This window comes from Rousettus aegyptiacus, unplaced genomic scaffold, assembly GCF_014176215.1.
Source record: "Rousettus aegyptiacus isolate mRouAeg1 unplaced genomic scaffold, mRouAeg1.p scaffold_m13_p_12, whole genome shotgun sequence".
In the NCBI taxonomy this organism is placed as follows: Eukaryota; Metazoa; Chordata; class Mammalia; order Chiroptera; family Pteropodidae; genus Rousettus; species Rousettus aegyptiacus.
Genome location: NW_023416287.1, coordinates 51,754,502 through 51,776,585, shown reverse-complemented (window position 1 = coordinate 51,776,585; position 22,084 = coordinate 51,754,502). Strand labels below are relative to the sequence as shown.

Genomic DNA, 22,084 nt, shown 5'->3' with positions numbered 1-22,084 from the left:
AGATACAGATGAAGCTTCACTCGCTGGCCTGCCGCTCACCTGCTGTGCAGCCTGGCTCCTAAGAGGCCACGGACCAGTACTGGTCCACGGCCTGAGGGTTGGAAACCCCTGATGTACAGCATACAGAATATAGTCAGTATTTTAATAACTATGTATGGTAACTGACGGTTACTATACTTATGGTGGTGATCACTTTGTAAAGTGTATAAATATCTAATCACTACTAATCGGACTACTTCCTAACATTGTAATGGCAAATTTACTCTAATCCTCTGCCAAGGATATATATCTATTTATATATGATTTTGCAGGACTTTCTTTTAAGACGAATTGGTATCAGATACATTTTGGACATTATTTAATTTAATGATTGCCAGTGGAATTGTTTATGTAAAATTCTGTATCAGAGATATACAATGTTGGCAATAGGTGGGAAAGAACACTAGAGTAAGAATGAGAAAGGTCTGGTTCTCTCACCTTCCTTGAAAAGTCATTAAACTAATATGATCACCATGAAGGACTAATTGTCAGATTCGGACAAGTTTTCTACTTCCATTAAAGCCTTGACAGACAGAATTCAGTCTTGACTTCTTTCTCCCCAGTACTAAAACTGAATCCTCTGAAAGATTCCTCCTAGGACCTGGTCTGCATAGCTATGACCCAGACGTGACTGGAGATTTTTGCATCAAGAGCCCTGAACAACCCAGTTGCCAAATCACTGATTCTCTATTTCTCCTAAGTTTGTCCTCAAAACCAGGCTGCTTAGCCTAGATCCAAAATCAGTCTCTCAGACTAGGTCCTGTCACACTCTGAAACAACAGGCTTGGTTAGATACATGGATACATGCCAGATTCCTTCCGAATGATGAAGAGGGATTTATAGTATTGACTTTTGTCAGAACTACATTTATGTGCACAACTTTCTTGACTAGACTATATGGTACTCTAAGAAAATCTATTACGTGAACACCTAGAAATGTAAAAATCTAAATTTGAGAGTCTTAGTCTTCATTTTAAATTAACTACCAATTTCATTTTGAAATTCTGATTTAGCCTCAGTCCCTCAGGAGATATATAGCTTTCATACTTAAAGGGACTAAACAGACACATACACACACTTCCTTTTAACAAACATGTCTTTACGAGAGTTCAATTTCACACAATATGGTATAATAAGGGTAAATATTAAGTGATAACAACTGAGAATCAAACAATTTGTCACCATTATAATGGTTTTAGTCCATAGAGGCAAGTTCAGAATAAAGTATTCTTGAAGATACAAATTACAATTTTTAATGCTGAAACTCACTGTGCAAAAACTAAGTAGCAGCAGTATCAAACCATGCTATGGATGTCCCAAAATAGCCATTCCTGCTTTTCTTTCTGGAACTTAACTTCTTGCCTATTAAATAGATAACTTGCAGCTGAATGACCAATTACAGTATGTCTATAGTTCTCCCCTTCCAGATTTCTTAAGATCAGGGTCCAAATTTTATTCAACTTTGTTTCCACTCCCCCACATCCTCCTGACCCCAGTACTTATGCCTAAGAGCCTTGGTTGTTTCTTTAATGACTGCCTAAGTGTTCATTCGGGCAAGACAGAAGAGGTGGAGGTGGGATAAAGGATAAGAGTGGAACAGTGTTTCTCATATTTGAGTATTGAATAAGTATCTTTATAAAATAAATTCCTTACCTATTATTGATACTAGGTTCAATTATTAGGATGTTACTTAAACAAATTTAACTACTATAAATTCTTGTGAGTTATATCCCTATAACTTACAGAACTATTAAAATTACAAATTAAATACAAACTGAATTTCAAAACCGAGAAAATTCAAATGAACAATGAGTTGAAATGACTGATATTACACTGCTGAAAATGACTCTTTCACAACATGAATATGGTACTAATGATAAATATCACTCTATACTCTGATGAGTATCACCCGCTACACACTCCTGGCTAGTGGGCTGCTTTGTAAAACATATTTCTGCCTCTATTTATTGAATTGTATGCCTGCCAAGAGTTGTGTTCCTCCATCCCCACCCCAAACATGTTTATGCCCATTGTATTTTTGAATTTAATTATGTAATTTGGTTAAACATTTCACAAATTGATAAATAATTTTGAGGATTGCTTCTATAAAAAAAATGTTACATGCCTTTAAAAACTGAAGAGCTAAATGGTTGTATCATGTATAGTTGAGATGAATATAAAATACTGGCCAAAAAAAATCTAAAAATCCAGGCAGTAATTGTTTCACAAAGGGTTTAAGTTCTTTCTCTATTTTAAAGAAATAGTAATATTATGGGTACAAATTATAGGAAGTAGAATATGAAAACCTAGTCATTGGACCCACAAGTAAGGTACTGACCTTATATCTAAATGCAGGCAAATAAAATGTACATTCAGGTATTTTACATTTAAATGTTTAAGGTGCTCCTTACTTTATTGATGCTTTGGTTAAGTGACCAATCTCTTATTTGTTCAGTGCCATCTCCAAGAATGCAACTGTTACATATTAAATCTATCTTCATTCTTTTATTATTCCATGACAATATAAGTAGTACTTCCTGGTGCCTATGTAATTCTAAACACAAATAAAAAATGTGATGCCTGCCTGTGACTAACAGTTATTTCTTATTTGTCAGATGGCATTCCAAAAATTATTGGATAGTACTTTTTATTATTATAAAAGTAAAAACAACATTCACAATTTCTTGTAGAAAATATGCAAGGCCCAATGAATGCATCAGTATGAGAAAGTCTTTTAGAAGGTTATTTCATCATGTTTTACAAAGTTTTAGAGTCAGGGACAGATAAAGCAATAGACAGAAAAGGAAAGACTTTTTAAAGAAAAGGATCAAATTCTTACTGGTTTCTCTAGTTTTATCTTGAAAAATTAATATTATTCTATATCTCCTATACCCGCTACTATGTGATAAAAAATTATATGCCCAACTTGTAGAAATATAAATGTTATCACCTTCCTGAGATACAATTTGGCAGTTGGTAACAAAGCTTTATCATTTTCCATATATTTTGACCCAACAAGTCTACTTCCTAATGTGCACAAATATTTGGTCAGGTTGGTATGCTTTACACACACAAAAAAATTAAACATACAAAAAGAATAAAAGTAAAGGCTTGAATAAACTATGGTAACACACATATACCGGATTACTATGCAGAAATAAAAATTACACTGTGCCAAAAAAATAAAAACTAAACTGTGTATTGTTACTAAAAAAGTTTGTTATATGCTGTTTAGTGAGAGAAGCATAAAAAGAGGATGTATAACATGATCCTATGTTTATTTAAATATGTATATAGAAAAATGGCTGGAAGGCATACACAAAAATGTTGAGAGAAATTTACACAGTTCTAGAATTATCTAGAAAATATTGCAATGGACAAAATAGACCAAATTCTAACTATCATGGAGTTTATATTCTAGTGGGGAATGACAGAACATAAACAGTAAATTTACAAAAGTAAGATATAGTATGTTATATGGAGATAAGTACAATGGGTAGTGAACACCTACATGGAGGTAGGTGGGGTTGGTATCTGTACAGTGGTCAAGGCCTCACCGAAAAAGTGACATTTAGTAGAGACCTAAAGTACTCCAGGGAAGGAATGGAAGGACATTAAAGTTTCTATTTTAAAAGGATCACACCGGCCATATTTATCACAGACTGCAGTAGAATGGTGCAATAGCAGAAAAACACGGAGTCCACTGGAGGCCATTACAATATCTTGCCAAGAGATAATGGTAGCTTATAACCTGCAAGGGTAGTCAGATTTGCATTACATTTTGAGGGCTGGGCCAATAGGAGGTATTGGTGGCTTGCATGTGGGACACAAGAGAAAGGTTCTATAGTCTTTGACAACTGGGAGGGTGGAGTTGTCATTTAGTGAAAAAGGAAAGGCTGTATGGGAAGCAGACTTGAGGATCAGGACTATGGTTTTGAGATGGTTCTGAGATGCCACCTAGAAATCAATATGGAGACCACATGTGACATAGTTATGTGGAAAGATTTCTCTCCCAGAGCCTTCCCTTATCCCTCCCTCACTCTAAGTTTGAATCAAGTGCTCTTGCTCTGTGCGGCACCACACGCCCCAATCTCCACCCTCTCCCCATGTAGAAGATCACAACTGTTTACAAATTGTTCTTCCCGGACTAAATTATAAGGATTCTCACTACATCCCTGGGACCTACTATAGGATCTGGCTTGTAAATACCACAATGAATGTGTGTAGAATGGGAGTTTAAAAAGAACTGAAGCCAGTGAATACGTTAAGTTATTTGTAAGTTAATGTTAGTTAGCTTACAAATATGTTATTTTTACCAACAAGGTAAATACCTTTCTATATTCATTTAGAAATATCCTACATATTAAAATAGAAATAGTTACTGGAACTTCTGGTCATACACGATAGATGATCACGGGTATTTACTTTACTACCCCAAACTGCTACTAAATGACAGTAAAGGGATTTTTTAAAAAATATATGCTCCAGAAGGGGTAAAACAGAAAGTCTCTAGATTCTGGGACAACAGCTGAAGGTGGGGATTTAGAAAACAAGGAGATAAAGAGAGTACATACATGATATTCTTCAGCCTTCTCCTTTAGAGTCCCAGAACACTATTTGCCAGTCCTTCCCCTACAAACAGATCTGAAAACTTTTTGCCATGTCTGATCACCTCAAAAGGCAGGATCTAAAGATGCTGACATCAGGTGATAATCAACAAGCATCTCAGTCAGATCACCAGAGCCAAAGGCCTCTCCCATGGGCTCAGGGATTCCCATCAGTTGTTATAACACACTTTTGGAAATGAGATGACAAATATCTAAGGAAAGTCTCTCACATGATGAGAGACCAAGGCAAACAAACAAATAAATAGGAAAAAGCAACTAGGAGGAAACAGATGATTGATGCAGGGAAAACATTAAAAAAACAAACTATCATTAGTATCTTCAGAAAAATGAGAGATTTTGCTACCTTGATACAAAAACGGGATACTATGGAAAAAAATATAGGTAAGATATAGTCAAACAATAAAACAAAGCTCTTAGAAATTAAAATTATGGTAGCCTAATGGCCAAGCTAAAACAATTTGAGTAGCAGAATAAACAATGATAGTATTGGCTTATAGCTCATAGGATAAATATTCATGAGTTCTGATATAAATAATTGAATAAACAAATAAATGGGGGGAAGGGACATCTTTATAAAACAATTTCAATTAACACATCTAAAAAGAATGAAGATAAAAGAAAAATTTCTATTAGAATACCACAGTAATAACTATTGTAAGCAATTTCTATCAAAGTTGGATGTTTAAATTAGTGACAAAGTTTAGAGCTACAGGATGTTTATGTATTCTCAAAGTACTTATTCCACTATATGAATTAAAAAAGAAAAAACAGTAACTTTATAATTGAGAAACTTTGTACATACAAGATTACTCAAGTGATCAAGGTAAACATCACCAGTAATAAGACACAGCAACATCAAGAACCCCCAACATGATTCACAGAGGAAGGCACGTCATTTCTGTGGTATTCCTGCCAAAATGTAATCATAAGAAATTATCAAATTCAAACTGAGACACATTCTACAAAAATAAGACACTGATATAGTCCAAAATTGTCAATGTTGTGAAAGACATGGGAAAAATAACCATCATATCAGAAGTTGCAGGAAATTAAGGAGACATAACAAAAAACTGCAATGTGATATCCTGCATTGAATTCATTAACAGAAAAAGACAATAATGGGGAAAAAATGGTAAAATACAAAATTAAGCCTGTAGTTAATACATGTTAATTTCTTAGTTTTGATAATTATATTATGGTTACGTAAGATATTAACATTAGGGGACGTTTGCTGGGGTATATGGAAAAACTGTACTCATTTTGCAACATTTCTATAAATCTAAAATTATTTCAAATAAAAAGCTTTCTTTTAAATCTTAATATAATTGTTAGAAATATAAAGTTAAGGGAATCCCTCAGAAATTAGATCAAGACAGAGATGGAAAACAAGGAATAATAAGAAATTTAGAGGCCCTCCAGTCTAGGAAAACTGGAGAAAGGAAACAAATATGAGGAAATCATAAATGAAATAATTCAAGAAAACTTTTCAGAACTGAAAAACATAGTTTCCAGATTGAAAGGACTCACCAGTTTCCAGTACAAAGACCTACACCAGAAAATATTATATTTGAGAACATGATAATAAAGAGAAGATTCTTCAAGCTTTAAAGAGAAAAATTTAGACCACACATATGGGATCAGAAATCAAAATGGCTTCAGATTTCTCAAGATATTTTCAAAATTTTGAAGATCGTTTTTAATATCCATACTTATTCACATTTTTACCTTGAAAGCAGAGGTGAGAGTTCTATAGCAAAATCCAAAGTTATTACTTATAGCAATAACTGCACCAGTGCCCCATACCCATTACCCTGCAAATGACATGGAAGCCATATGTCACCCTGCACATAGGAGGTCGACCTGAAATTATGAATCCGAGAGCTTATATAGAGACCCAAAAATTGCCTCTATTCCTTCCTGAGCAAGGCAGAGAAACTTGTGATCCCCAGTTATTATTAATAATCCTTTGGAATGTAAATGACTAGCTCTGGGCCCTGTTGGTTCTTTCCCCCTTTGAAATGTAAATACACTGGGAGAAAGGGATTCAAGTCTCTTTGGTTATCTCTGGGAATTCAATTATCCTTTAGCTTCCAAGGCTAATTTTCCAACCCAGGTGCCATTGAAAGTTTACTCAGAAAGTTCTAGTTGTGCAGAAACACGAAATCATTCAATTCCCGACAGATTATTCCCCAATCTAAAATTCAGCTTCCAATCATCAATAAGTATGAAGGTAAAATGGATTTCAAAGAGTTCACCTTTTATTTGCTCCTCAGATTGCTCCTCCACCAAAGAGAATAAATCAAGAAAAGAGGACAGCATGGGATCCAGAAATACTTTTAAGAGAATGATTTTCATTTCTTTTAAATGCATCTCCAAAGTCTGAGAATATCCTTAAAATAAGTAGGAAAGTCCTAGTTTAGTTGCATTACACCAAGTGGCTTAAGCTATTTTCCTAGGAATTGTGAGTTTGGATGGAATCATCCAGATTCCCTTTATTTGAACAGTGGCACAAAACTGAAAGAGGGTCACCAGCTTCCAAATACCCCTCAGCTACTACCTCCCATAAAGTTCTGGGGAACCTAGATCTTTTGATCAGCTTTGCTGCCCCTTCAGAGTTAGAAGCAAGCAAATTTCAAGTAATTACATTAAAATGCCTGGAGGATATTAACCCAACTAATTAAATAATTACAAAAACAATAGAAATAAATCCTGAATAACCTTAAAGACAATCTACTACAAGCCCCTCCTTTAAACAAATAATCCAATTAAAAATGGGCAAAGGGCCTGAATAGACATTTCTGAAGACATACAAATGGCTAACAAGTAAACGAAAAGATGCTCTTCACTAGTCATTAGGGAAATGCACACTAAAACCACAAACGAGATATCATCTCATGTCTGTTAGGATGGCCATCAAAAAAACACGAGATAACAAATGCTGACACCGATGTGGAAAAAAGGAAACCCTGTGTACTAGTATTCCTCAAAAATTTAAAAATAAGAGATATCATGTGATCCAGCAATTCTACTTCTGAGAATATATCAAAAAAAAAAAAGAAAGAAAGAAAAAAGAAAACACTAACTTAAAAGATATCTGCACCCCCATGTTCACTGAAGCATTTTCCAAGACATGGAAACAACCTAAGCCTCCACCCATGGATAAATGGATAAAGGGGTTGTGGTATATACAGGCATACCTCATTTTATTGTGCTTCTCAGATGTTGTATTTTTTATAAATTGAAAGCAAGATTACGACTCACTTTATTATGATGGTCTGGAACTGAACCTGCAGTATCTCTGAAGCATGGCTATATATACAATGGAACATTATTTATCCATAAAAATGAAGAAATTCTACTATTTGTGGCAACACGGAGGCATTAAGCTAAGTGAAATAAGTCAGAGAAAGAAAAATACTGTATGTTGTCACTTATATGTGGAATCTAATTTTAAAAGCCACCCAACTTAGAAAAGAGATCAGATTCATGGTTACTAGAGGGGTAATTGGAAGAAGGTACAAACTTCCAGTTATAAGATAAATAAGCACTAGGGATGTGATATATAACATGATAACAATAGTTAACACTGCTGTATAAAACATAGAAATGTTGAGAGTAGATCTTAACAGTTTTCATTATAAGAATTTTTTCTTTTATTGTTTCTATATGATGATGGATGTTAAATAAAGCTATCATGGCAACCATTTCACAATATATGTAAATCAAACTATCATGCTGTACACCTTAAACTTATACAGCAATGTATGGCAATTATCTCGCAATAAAACTGGAAAAAATAAAACTCTTACGATCTCATAATTCACTGGTTTGAGAAAATAATTATATATCACTTAAAATTCACCCCTACCATTGTTTTCATTCCTCTTTTCTCAATGCCACCTTTATTACAGACTGTAAAATAGAACCATGTTTACACTAATCAGGCCAACTCATCCAGTGTACTTCCAATTTGGTTAATGTTTTGTTTCACATTGGCTAGAAGACTGCAGAAAACAGAATAGCTAATGCAGTCCAAGATTTAGAACAGCACTCATATACATACTCTTCATTTAATTAAATCTAAACAGAACAAGAATGAACTGTAATTTTAAGTTCCCCATCTGTTTACCCTCTAACCATCTATATTTGCCATCCTATTTGAGGTCAGTAATATTTTAAATCATTTATATCTGACCTTAGAAAGCATTTTAAAGCCAAATTTCCTATTACTTAAGTAAAAATGAGTTTATCTTTTGAAATAATAAGCAAGAGTAGGATAAAATAGGCAGAGAATCACTTTTCTTGCATTTTGGCTCAAGAAATTAAAAATTCTGCAAGCAGACCTAGGTAGCAATAACTTGAAAGCAATATAAGTAGAACCTAAAGTTTTCTAGCACATTTCAGGGAAGTGGGGAAGATCTCCTAACATAGATAACCATTTTTACATAGAGTTAATTTTTGGCCTTTGGTCTGGCGGGTTTTCCCTGGCTCACTGTATAATGGAACATGTGAAAAAAGCCAATGGGTACCGCTGTTATTTCATAATAATCCATTATACTCTATCTGCAGTTTTCTTTAGGGGCAGCCTCTAGAACTGAAGCAAAGTAAAACCATGTTGGTTTAATATTTGGCCCCTTGCATGAGAAACTTCTTGGAGAAATCAAAATATTGGGACTAGTTCCAACTTAGGGACAATTGTTTGCATAGGTGCTTGTCTCTCTTCCAGCTATTCTCGCCCTCCTCCTAACATTTGACTGAAATTGGTTAAGAATGTGTGCAGGGCCACAGTGGCTCCCTGTGGGCATATGACATGGGCATATGACATGGTGACTGATGGTATAGGTTCTGAGGCAGATGGACCTGTTCTTCTATCCTGGCTCTGATAACGACTTGACTTTGGCAGGATTTTTAATTTCTTTGAATGTTGGTGTAATCAGTAATAAGGTGTGCCTCAGAGTTGTCACAAAGTATACATAGAGATCGTGTACATAGTGTATCTGGTCAATATTCAACAAATGCTAGGTTTTTAGGCTCTTAGGAACTGATCTTCAATTGTCATTTTGGAGCTGCTGCTGTACATACCTTGTATTGTTCATGGAGTTCTCTCCCTAAGAACCTTCTGATTTATTAATATACCTTGTTCAAAGGTTCTAGAAGCCCAGGTTATTGTTTGTTTACTCTTCTAATTTTCTTTGCATCGATATCTGTTCTTGATGCCAGGATCCATTATTTTAAAGTAATAAACCATAGTCTCATATTACATTTCCCTTTCCAAATTTAGTATCAGTGAGAGAAAATGAGAATCGTTATATGGAAATGGTAATATTTATCACTGTTTTCTCAGCATACATTCAAAAAAGTCACTTGAGACTGTTTATTTCAGTACTGCTGAATTTCATGACTATGTATTAAAAACTCTTAATTACTTTCTAAAGTATGTTTCAGGAACTGAATAAAAATACGTACCACAGCAGATTTTTAAAAAATATTTTGCACACTCATGACTATTTGTAAATCTTCATAAAATTTTGTAAAATTTAGAAATGTAACCATTTAACTCCATCCTGAATGGGAAGCTCCATTAGAGCAGGAATAGTGTCAGTCCTGTTCACTGTTACATCCTCAGCATCTAGTCCAATGTCTGGCACATACAAGGCATTCAATAAACATTTGCTGACTGATATACTTTAATCTTACTCTATAGAAAATACTTTTATGTAAGATTAATGGTAATGTCCTCTAAAAAAGAGCAAGCAAAATGATTCAGTAAATCCATATTTTGGAACTAAAAGCAAATTCAGAATTCTTGGGTAGTAGTGTAAGATACTTTGGAGAAAAAAAGCAACAGATCATCCTAGAATTCATACAAATGAGCATGAGAAAGGTTGGGTGTGGTTTGAAATACACCCAATTTTAGAAAAGCAAAAAAAAAAAAAAAAAAAAAAAAAATATATATATATATATATATATATATATATATATATATATAAAACCCCCAAATATATTTCACAATGAGACTCAAGAGTCAGCTCTCAAAATTGCAATTCTGACCCTGCCATCACAGGTATCCAAAGAAAAGCGGGGAGGATCCAAAGGCCAGTGTTTCAACTTGACTATACATCAACAATCTATTTAAATAATAGATTACAAGAGAACCCTAAAATGAATACACAAGATTGTGAGAAAGCAGCAAATGGGTCTAATATTATGGAAATGCTAAAATAAATACAGCTTCTGTAGATATTTTTGGTGAAGAGGACTAAATGAAGTCTAGGTCTACAGCCTGGGGCTATTGACTGTAGAATTTACAGATGTTAAAAATCAAGAGAACTTCAATTTGACTTCTGCTTCTCTACTGAGAATGCTCTTTAGGAATAAGGGAACATTCATGGTGCATCTAAAAAGCAGTTGGGCGAAATATTTTGTATTGGTTATATTTAATCTTCACAGCAGGCCATGAAGTAGAAATCCCCATCACTGTTATTGAAATGATAAGACGAAGGCGCAGGGCAGTAAAGAACTTGCCTAAATTTATACATTAACGAATACAAACAGAACCGAAATCCAATTAAAATTTGACTACAAAAGTCTTTCCACTAAACCACACTTCTTAGTTACACTGAAAATATTTACATGAATACTGGTAAGTGGGACTATCTCTTGAAGAGATCATGAAAACACACAACTGCTGAAATGTCACAATCCAGCTAAATTACATCCCAGGCCCTTAAGATAAGATCAGTATGGTGACCTTTAAGGAATCATGGATAAGAGGTGATGGGCAAATGCCACCCTCATTGCTTAAGAACTGGGAAAGGAAATACACTCTGCTAGCTAGGGAGCTAAATCCCTTCTTTCTTTCTATTTCCAGGATCCAGCCCAGGACCTCAAACAATGCTCAATGCATGTTGAATAAACCAAACTACAGGCTCTCTTTTCACATGTGAAATGCTGTCAAGTAGATGCAGGATTGCATATTTGGAAAAGTTCCAAAGGGGAGAAAGTTCCCACTTACAAGGGGGTATGCAAAAACAGAGACAATTCAAGGAACAAGGAGCAGTTAGAACTATCTCAAAATGAGAGTGTGCACCATTAGGGAGATAGGGAGTTCCCCATCACTGAAAGCACTCATTAATTTAAGTATTAGAAAGAAACTTTAGAATAACTTTAGGTCCTCATCTCTGTGATGGTTGTCAATGCTTACATTGCCTCCAGCCTGATGTTTTACTTGTCTCCCATACATCTGTGAGCTGAGGGGAGATCCTGGGCTTGGATGATGGAGAGAGATGTTAAAGATAAATGAAAGAGGAAAGGGACAGTTCTCCCTTCTCTTTCCTGGAAGCCTCAGCTCCTTAAGGCCCAGGACTCAGAACTCAAGACTGTAACTTTTACTACTAATTCTGTTACAGATACACAGGCTTTTCCAGCTGCTCTGGGAACTAATCACTACTAACATCATTACTCAGGAAAATGAATTCCAGGTTATGAATGACTGAGTTACAGATAATCTTATCGAACATAATCTATTAAATCAAAATTACATAAATTTACATCATTCTCCTTCAACTCAATTTTTTTTCCAACAAAATAGGAGAAATTTATTAGTAATAGGAGCACTTAATGGTGACCTCTGTAATTTCTAGCAATTCTAAATCTGTGATTAAGTTAATTAGCAAGCAAACCTAAACTTTAGACTTCCTAAAATTCCCTTCCTCAATTGCCAATTCAAGTTGACATTAAAGCCAAAATCAAGTTTGTAAATATTCTTTGTACAAACAGAAAAAGGTAGGTGACTTTTAAATAATGAAAATATAGTAACAATGACATTTAGGTTCAGTGTAAGGACATTTCGGAATCAACTCCCAGTGATTAGAGGTAACCTTGAATTGCCCAACATGTTGACTTCACCATGTGGGGGACTACTGAAGTCAGCTGGGTGAGGAGAGGCAAACTCAATGGCCAGGAGACAGGAAAGCTGCTATGTCATGAATGCTGCCACCAAGAAGACAAGCACCCTAACACATATGAACCAACATCAGTGGGAGAAATTACCACACAAGTATATTGCTAGTGCAAAATAGGACAAATAATAAATATTTACATAATACCAATAAAGGGCTGAAAATGAAGCTTTTTGGGGGGTACCTCTGTGACTATGTGGTTTCAATGAGAGTTAATACCACACGTTTAATTTGCAACTCTATAATCACAATGAAGCTAACAGAAAATACACTGGTAGAAACCTGGATGTATGAAAGGAAGCTAGGAAAAAGTGAAAACAGGAAAGACAGAAGTATATCTTTTTTTATATACAAAAATGATGGCCTAAAAACTGGTTTGTTGAAATAGCTATCGATAAGATGCTAAATTATTTTTCCTTTGCTTTGGTTAAAACAGCCTAGGAATATCAACCAGTTCACCTCCTAGTAGATAGCATATAAATAGTAACTGAACTACTTATAGGATGGAACAAACTTTTAAGAAAAGAAATTAATTTTAAACTAAATTAAACATTTTACCAATAAATAAATTTCTGAAAAAGGTAGCATCTTCATTCTACAATTTTGGGGATAACACAAATACCAATACAAAAAATAAAATTTCTCCCACAACAGTAATTATAGGTGTTAATGCAACAAGCTATGAAATGACTTTAATGTATCTGTAAAAAAAAAAAAAAAAAATCCTGGCAACCAAAAATAAATTTTAAAAAATCAACATTTTTCTAAAATTGTACATTCTAAATAGTTGACAAAGCTTTATTATAGAACATAATTCAAACTATTGTTGGTTTTTTCAATATATTTCTAAAGGAATGGTTTAAAAAGTTTTGTACACCAAAATTAGAAAAGCATTTATGATTCTGTTTACGGCTATGAAAAGCAATCAACTTCTACTTAAAACTGAAACCGATGATGAAATATACTTCAAAAACATAAAACATTTGGTCTGACAATCTTTAATATTGGTTAAAAACAGACTGACGTTTCTTGCTGATAGAAGTTATTTTAATCCAATGTGCAAAAAAAAGTGCAGCTGTCTTTTACTTGAAATATATAAGACCAACACTTCTATACTATTTACACACTTAAAAGATTGTAAATGTATTAATTTAAGAAAGGATATTGCATTTCCTTTATGGATAAGTCATGTGCTGCAAAGAGCCCAGAAGCTTGATGACATTCCGCTAAGTTACACAAAGGTATCTGCTAAAGCATACCCGTTCTTGTCCTAATTTAGATACTAAATAAAAATCCAATTTCAAAATTAAGAATTCTTTTGATCCAGGAAATCTTGGTATTGCGAATGTGAAAACCTTGTCTCTGATAGCCAGGCTCCTATTCACCCTCTTCTAATCCTATTCCACTGGTCCATTCCACAAACTCCACCTGTTTCAGAGTGGCAATGCCCCAAATATGAGGAATCAAAGAACTCAGTCCCCATACCCTGTCTATTTGCTCAGCCTTCAGGACTTGTTACCACATCTTTTGGGGTAGGTATGGGCAATCAAAATGGATGCAGAAACACTTCAGCAAAGCAACCATTATTTGTCCACAAAAATCGTGAAAAACAGTGATACATAAAATTAGCAAACCAAATATAAATCTAAGACCATTCTACATTTCCAGGCCTTGTTTTCATATTTACACAGTGTCCTTGACCACCCGCTCACCAGTATTTTCTGCATCTACATGAAGTACTTTTAAGTCACATTTATTGTGATGATTAGGAAATCAATTTACTCAATTATCACTCTGTGCACTGCACTCACCAGTGCAGCAAGCATAGAGAGGAATTAAAAATGGAATAGAAGTCTCTTACTTCTGAACTGGACACAGGAGTCCTCAAAATCGTTAAAAAAGAGGGAGAACTTACTGGCAACATTAATACTAGACACCAGACAGGACAGTGAAACTTTCTGGTCAGAACAAGAAATGTTATTTCCTTGAAATGTTTTTTAAAAACTAACCAAGCACTGCCTTAAATCCAGTGAGTACAATGCTCCATAAGTTTTCACAAAAAATACAGTGACTGGTGTTCCACTTATTACAAACAATGCAATCTCAGTCTCTCTCCAAGGCTCAGGCAAAGTGTTCCTGTCCCATCACCTCTAGCTACAGGCTATTGTTTCCAACTGCTGTTCTGCTTCCGCGGCCATCGCTGCTGCCTGCAACTGTTCTGTCTCACTCTGGATGGCACTGGGGGTAACCTGCTTCCTTTCACTGTGCATATTGTTCTCGTGCCTTTTCAGATCAGATGCCTTGGCAAATGCCTTGGTGCAGGAGCTACACACAAAAGGCTTTTCCCCTCTGTGTCTTCGTTCATGATCTTTGAGGTGAGACTTATGTTTAAAGGCTTTGTCACACATATGGCATGCAAATGGTCTTTCATTACTATGAACTCTCTCGTGCTTCTTTAAGTCTGGGGCACGAATAAATGACTTTCCACACACCTCACAACTGTAGGGCTTATATCCTGTGTGGATTTTTAGGTGTTCTTTCAGGTGGGCCTGTGTGGTAAAACCTTTTGTACACATTTCACAAACAAATGGTCTGTCGGCCGTGTGGAGTTTTTCATGCTTCCTCAATCTGCCTTCATCAGAAAATGTCTTACCACATGCCTGACAGGCAATCTGCTCCCGATGGTGGCCATAAAGTAAATATTCAAACTTCATGTCACTGGCAGCTGTTGTCCAGCCTGGTGTCTGTTCATCCTTCACCTCACTCATTCCATCATTAAATGTTAAGGCTTGAGGGGTCTGGGACCCCAAATCTTTTGATTCTGGAGTTTCCATGGATTCTACTTCTTGGCCATAGCAATTTACTTTTCGAACTTCCTCGCTCCCCAGCTCTTTCAAGATTGCTTCTTGAACCCTGAGCGTTGTCGTAGGTGACTTGCCGTCCTCCTGACTCGGTGGGGTGCCTTCTACAGTGTCATCAGATGGACTGTCATCCTGATCTCCAATTTCTTCCACATCATCATCCTGAGTGTCAGTAGCATCGCCAATGGGGCGATTTATTTTGAGGCAATACTTACTTTTTGACTGGCCATTATTTTCATCGGGACTAGATACATCACGCTTCTGAGAACAGAGTTTATCCAAAAATCGGATACCAAGAATCTGACCTGATGACATCATTAAGTTGACATCTTCTTTTTTCACGGAAATCTTTGCTGTGTACATGTAGTTCAGGACCTCTTCAAATATATCAGAACGAAGAAAATCTATTTCTATTACTGAAGAGCTATCAACCTCAAGCTTCTTAAAAAGCTTTTTAAAGTAGGTGCTGCAGGCGGCAAGAACACATCTGTGTGCTCTGAATTTCACATCTTCAACCACAATAGCAATATCACAAAATTCTCCTTCCAGGCGTTGTTCGTTTAGTGTTTTCAGAAACAGAGTTTTATGATCATCGTCATTATATTTAATGGTTTCAGACATACTGATGAAAAACTCCTACAAAAAATTTTTAAAAAGAAAGTTTGATAATTATGAATAATATTTTTCCAGAGAGAAAACACAGGTAAATTTTTATTTTTCTGATCAATTTTTGGTACCTAACAATTTCAGAAAGTCATTGTTAAGAAAGGTACAAAAATATGAGTAGAAAAGATTGATCCCAACTTAGGGGTTTCTGAATTGTTATTTCTATTTATGTTCAGTTTATTATGTATTTGTCCAGTTATAATGACAGCCAACTTTTATTGAGCACATAATACCTGCCAGGTAATGTTTTATGTGCTTTACATGTCTTCACCAATGTAATGATCAAATAACCTTATGCAATAGGTATTACTCTCCCCATTTCATTAATAAGGTTGGGAATCTGCCCAATACCTAGTTCAAGTTCCCCAACCCCTGGGCTGCGGACCACTATGGGTCTGTGGCCTGTTAGGAACTGGGGCTGCACAGCAAGAAGTGAGAGGCAGGCAAGCAAGCGAAGCTTCATCTGTATTTGCAGCTGCTCCCCAGCACTGGCATCACCACCTCAGCTCCACCTCATCATCAGGCATTAGATCCTCATAGGAGCTATAATGTAGCTACACAACCTGTGCTTCCTGACAATTAGAAGTAATAATGACAAGTAACGCAGCTTCAAGGTTTAAGAAACAGGTCTGAGGCAAGGATCCACCAGTCTTATCTGCTGTGTCTACTCTAATTTCATGTAGAGGAAAATTCAGTAAAATAACTAACATTCAATGTCCTACCCCCTAGACAGAAGTGACAAATCACTGCTACAGAACTAGAAAGGAATATCATTGCCAAAAAATTCCATTTGGTGTTGTCTTCTAGTTTTTCCATACCAGTTTTGGGCCACTTCTGAATGAGGGCTAAGTTTTAAAATGACCCTTAGAGAATCAGATGACATTTAGGAAGACAGTGATGAGCAGCTTCATTCCCTCTGGATGCTAATCTATCTGCCATCTAGACAAAAATGTCATCAAGATTGGATGTACTTGACAAGTGCTGCAAGTATTTTATAAGCAAAAAGAATGTAGAACTTGCACGAAAGACATCTGTCACAATGTTAAAGAAATTAATCTTTTTAAAATAATGTGTTCTATGTTTTCTTTTTAAAGTTTTACTTTTATTCAACAAAGTATAAATGAAGAACATACACATAATCCCCAGAGAAACAGAAACACTAATGCATAATTAATACGTGTATACATATATATACACACACATAATTTTAAAGCAAACACCAAACTGTACTTTCAAGATTTAATACTGAAATTATAGTTACCATGAACAACTCAGGCTATTGTCTTAATGCTTGAGACACCAAATTCTTCAGATCAGATTAACTGATCAGGGGCACGCCAGTCCTACAAGAGGAAAGGACACACAAGAGTTAGGTAGGACCTTTCTCTAGCTCAAATTCTAAACAAGAATGTTTTCGAGAATTAACTTAAAAAAATAAACTTTCCTTTCTAATCCTGGCACTTGCACATGTACCCATTTTCGGTTGGGAACCAAGAGGAGGATGGCTGGCAGCATCAGGTCCAGCTCTGAACAGACATGAACAGGTAAGAACGGTAGCACCTGAGGTGGACACATGGAGGGGCTGTGTGCAGGGAATTGGAAGGATGCGCTGGAAAACCACCAAGTAATTTCTCCTCACAGACAAAGCCCATGTCCATATTTGTACAGATGAAGATAGCTATACAGATATAGAACAAGCCAGACAGTGCCCCATTTCCTGCGGGTTATGTAGCCTGCCACATTTTTCTCTAGGTTCATATAGAGAACACATAGTTTTATATATTTTTTAAAATATAAAGAAAGTTATTGAAGTACACATATCCTACAATTAACATTTGAGGAGGGTAACAGTAGCTGCTTTCTTCTCTCCACACTTCCAACACTGGTCTTTAAGCCTGTATCTGCAAAATCCAGATGTTTTGACTTCTATCTCTAAAAGAAGGCTCAAAGAATTCCAGCTTTTTGTGTTTTAACTCTTAACAGAGGGCCTTCATCAAAAAGTCTCCTCTCCTGAACAGTGACCACACAAATAAACTTTGGTGTAGAGAGGACCAAGGTACTGGGCTGCAACAGTCTTACCCAAAAACTGTGAGGCAAGACTGGAACCTAGAGACCACAGTCCTGAAAATTAACAAAAGGTCCTTCTACAGAAAAGTGAACACACCAATCAGCTGCCTAAAGCAACAGTAGGTTTGCTCATCTGCAAAGTGTGAGGGGTGGGCAAGATTATTTCTAAGAATGCTTCTGACTGTTCATTCCCTAAATGCAACCCGGTGTGTTGGGAAGGCAGCCAAGTAAAACCTTCCTATCTGGTCACTTCCTACTGTTGCCAGCAACTGTCCCTTGAAGGATAAAAGTGCTTGGACTAGGGAGAGGACTGGCCATACACTTCAGTATGCTTATTTTTGTGTGTTTTTTTTCAGGATCTGAGGACCACTTTTTTCTATTGAGATGTTTCAATTGCTAAGTTCAGTTTAGTCAAACTGGAAGATACCCGATGCCAGTATCCACGGTGAAAAATATGTAGCCTCAACTACACCTCCATAACAAAGGTGCCCATTTATTAGGGTTCTTCAAACTGCTGGTGCGCCAAGCCTCCATCACAGAACAAGGAGCGGGGACTCCTGCAAAACCGAACTTATATAAGCAGCGGCAGCCGCCTTCCCTACGCCCAAACAGCCGCGACAATGGCGGCGACACGACTCCCCTGGCCAAAGCTCGCAACTTTGGGATGGGGAGAAAAGGAACGAAACGCAAGACTCAAGAAGCCTTCAGAGCCTCTCCAAGCCACGCTCCCATTTCTTTCGGGCCGGGAGGTGGGGGATATGGCCGTTTGCATTTCTTCCCAAACAAAAGCTCCCGGCCTCAGAGTAGGGAGCTGAAAGAGCCACTTTGCCTTTCATGATCAAGCTTTCGGCGCAGGCTGCGAGCCAGGGCGCTGGGCTAGTCAGAGCCCATGGAGGTTCCGGCGGCGACGAGCGGGAGCGGGCGTGTGGCCGGGCTCCGCAGCCCCGCGCCGCGCCGCGCCCCGCTCCGCCCGCGAGCCCGGAGCTCGCGCCCCGCGCACTCCCCGGCCGGCTCGCGCCGGGCCCTCCCCCGCCCTCCCGCGGCCGGGGGCGGGGGCGGCGCGCGGCCGGCTTCCCGAGCTTGGCGGGTGCACCCGGGAGTGCGAGCGCGGGGGTCCCGGCCCCCTCCTCCGCAGACAGCTGGGGGCGGCGCGGCGGGGCCCACGGCTCCGAGGGGCGGCGCCCAGCGGGCCGCACTCGGCGCGGGGCTCGGGGCCGTCCCCACCCTCACCGCGGTGCACTGCGGCGATACGAGCGAGGACGGCCATGAACTCTGCTGCCGAGACTCGGCGAGCGCGCGCGCGGGGTCGTCGTCGCGCCGCCGCCCGGCTGCTGTCCGAGCCCGCTCGCTGGCCTGCGCGGCCCCTGGAGCGCCCAGTCCCCACGCCCGGCCCAGCCCCAGCCCACGCCCGTCCCCGCTCGCACCGCGCCGCCGCCGGCCGCCCGCACATCCTGGAGCTGGCTGGTGCCCCAGAGCACGGCGAGAACGCGCTTCTTCCGGGCCGCCCCGCCGCGCCAGCCGCCGGCCGCCCCCGCGCCTGCCTCGCGGACGGCCCGGGCCCTTTCAGCACCCCCGGCCCGCGCTTACCTGCAGCCTGGCACAGCCACAGACACTCGCCGTGGGCTCCCCACGCTCGCTGCACGGAGGCCGGGGACGGGATGGACGCGGGGCGCGGGGGCACGGTGGGTGGCAATGTGTTTTGGATTTTTTTTTTTTTTTGGAGTTTGGGGAGGGGGCGGGGTGGGGGGAATCGTGCACGTCCCTGATGGTAGCAGCCCTCCTCCTGCACGAGCACAGAATGTCTAGCCGGCCGTGAACACCCCCACCGGCACCCCCCCCTTCCCGTGCATGCGCGGTGCGGGCTGGGGGGAAGGCGCGCCGCCGGCTTGCGCAGGCACGGAACCCGACCGGGCCTCCAAATTGCAAGCAGAGAAAGGGTTAATCCGGGACCTTGCGACGCTTTCGTTGGAGTCTACGGGGCCGCCCCTGGAGGGCCCTGGCCTGCGCACGCGCGCGCACGCGCGCGGCTTGGGGCGCGCGGAGCCCGCGCGCGGGAGAAGGAGTGGGCGGTGCGGGGGCGGGGCTTCGGGAAGCAGAGGAGCGTATGCACGAGCGCCGCTCGCGGGCACCCGCCCAGCCTGGAGCTCCCGCTTCCCGCTTCGACTGCTGATCTCCCGCCCGCGCCGGAGACGCGGGAGCCCCGCGTTCCCGTGCATGTGCATGTGCGTGGGGGCAGCGCCGCCCTCGGGCGCGCGCAGACCAAGCTCTGAGGATTCGGGGGTCGCCACTGGCTCCCGAGCGAGTGGGCATTCTCGTTTTCTGAGAGTACTCCAGCCGTCTCCGAGGCGCGCGCTCGCGAGCGTTGGGTCTTGGCTGGTGTCGCTGCCGCATTATGTATATTGGGAGAATGGTAGGCACTCAATAAACGTTTACAGAACAAATGAAAAAAGTGACACCTTTCATTTGGAGTGTAACGGGAGACCTCAGTCATCCAGCAGAAAAAGATCACTCCTAAAGCTCTGGGGCCAGCCAAAGCCCACGCCCACGCTCCGACATTCACTCGGTCACTCCCAAGGAAAAGTCACGCGGGCTGGAGGCCCCAGAGCATCTCTAGCAGTAGTGAGCCTGGACTCGATTTCATTTGCAGCTCCTTCGGAGAGCTCTGATAACGCAGCACTGTTCTTACATCCCAGTTCCGCAAAAGTAATGGCCCCATTGCTGTTGAAATCATGTCGCGTTCCCTCTGACGCGGTGGCTGGGCCCGTCCCCTACGTTTGGACCTGGGAAGTCCCTCTTGCTCCCGCGTTTTCTGCCCTTCTAAATAACAGGAGGCTGCGCAACACTACCGCATCTCCTCAATCGCTTATACTGCTTTAGCACACCCACTTAAACAGCTTTTCGGGAAAAATACGCATAATTTAACATCTAAAAAATTAGCACAGGACCTTTTCCTGGGCTCGCGTAGTGATTACATAAGAATGCTTGTAACAGGTACATACTAAACATTTAAGAAATATTATGATTGGCTCTATTAAATTCTAAAGAAAATCTATATGACCTTAGCTGATTTTGTAATATTAACTGACATTAAGTGTCAATGTTTGCTTTTATACACATCTTTTTTGATGTTCGCAAAAACAGAGGTTAGTTTTACTGAATGAAGCAGGATAGAATAGACCAGTTCTAGAGTCAGACATACCCAATTTCGTTATTGGGTACATTGTTTGACTTCCCTAAACTTCCACTTCTTACTCTCTGAGATATAGATAAGGAAAGCACCTAATAGGGCAGTTGTGAAGACTAAATGAAATAATACTCACTTGAGTACTTAGTCCAAGTGTTAGCTTGGTGATGGTAAATGACCCGCCCACTCTCCATAGATAGGTATGGGCAGGACCAGAACGAACAAAACTTATGCTCATACTTGATACCTTTTTGGTCGTGTTCCCTCTGATATCATGGCTGGGCCTGTTTATTCTTTTTTTGGGGGGGGGGGGAGGGGAGGTGCTTATTTATTCTTGTTTAATAGTTTTTAAGATTAACTTCATGTTTATGTTTTGCCTTTATAGGGAGATAATAAAAGTACTATATCATAGAGTTATGTTATCAAGTAATAAAACTGTCGTTGCATTTAACAGTGTATGGACATGTCTAGTACTTATGATTCATTGTCTGCTGCTGCATCCCCTTCTCCATACCACATAATTGCATGAGTTTACACCCTTTCCGCATATATTTATTTCCTTCCTTTTATTCTAAATAACAGCCTTATTGCATATGGGCGGCTAGGTAGTCTTCCCATGAATTAAAATAGTTCAAAGAGTTCTCAAGCACTAGAATGACAAATTCCTGACATCTTGGT

The 22,084-nt window shown here is 39.3% G+C and overlaps 1 protein-coding gene across 1 annotated transcript; it reads right to left on the bottom strand.

The window, feature by feature from the left end:
* Positions 1–11,179: 11,179 nt before the first annotated feature.
* Positions 11,180–20,049, bottom strand: ZBTB14 (zinc finger and BTB domain containing 14). The gene is made up of 3 exons (XM_016120981.2): positions 19,810–20,049; positions 17,417–17,498; positions 11,180–16,125 (listed from the first exon to the last, which is right to left on the bottom strand). The coding sequence occupies exons 2-3, from the start codon at positions 17,417–17,419 to the stop codon at positions 14,779–14,781; spliced, it is 1,350 nt and encodes a 449-aa protein (XP_015976467.1). The 5' UTR covers positions 17,420–17,498; positions 19,810–20,049; the 3' UTR covers positions 11,180–14,778.
* Between the last annotated feature and the right edge of the window lie 2,035 nt (positions 20,050–22,084).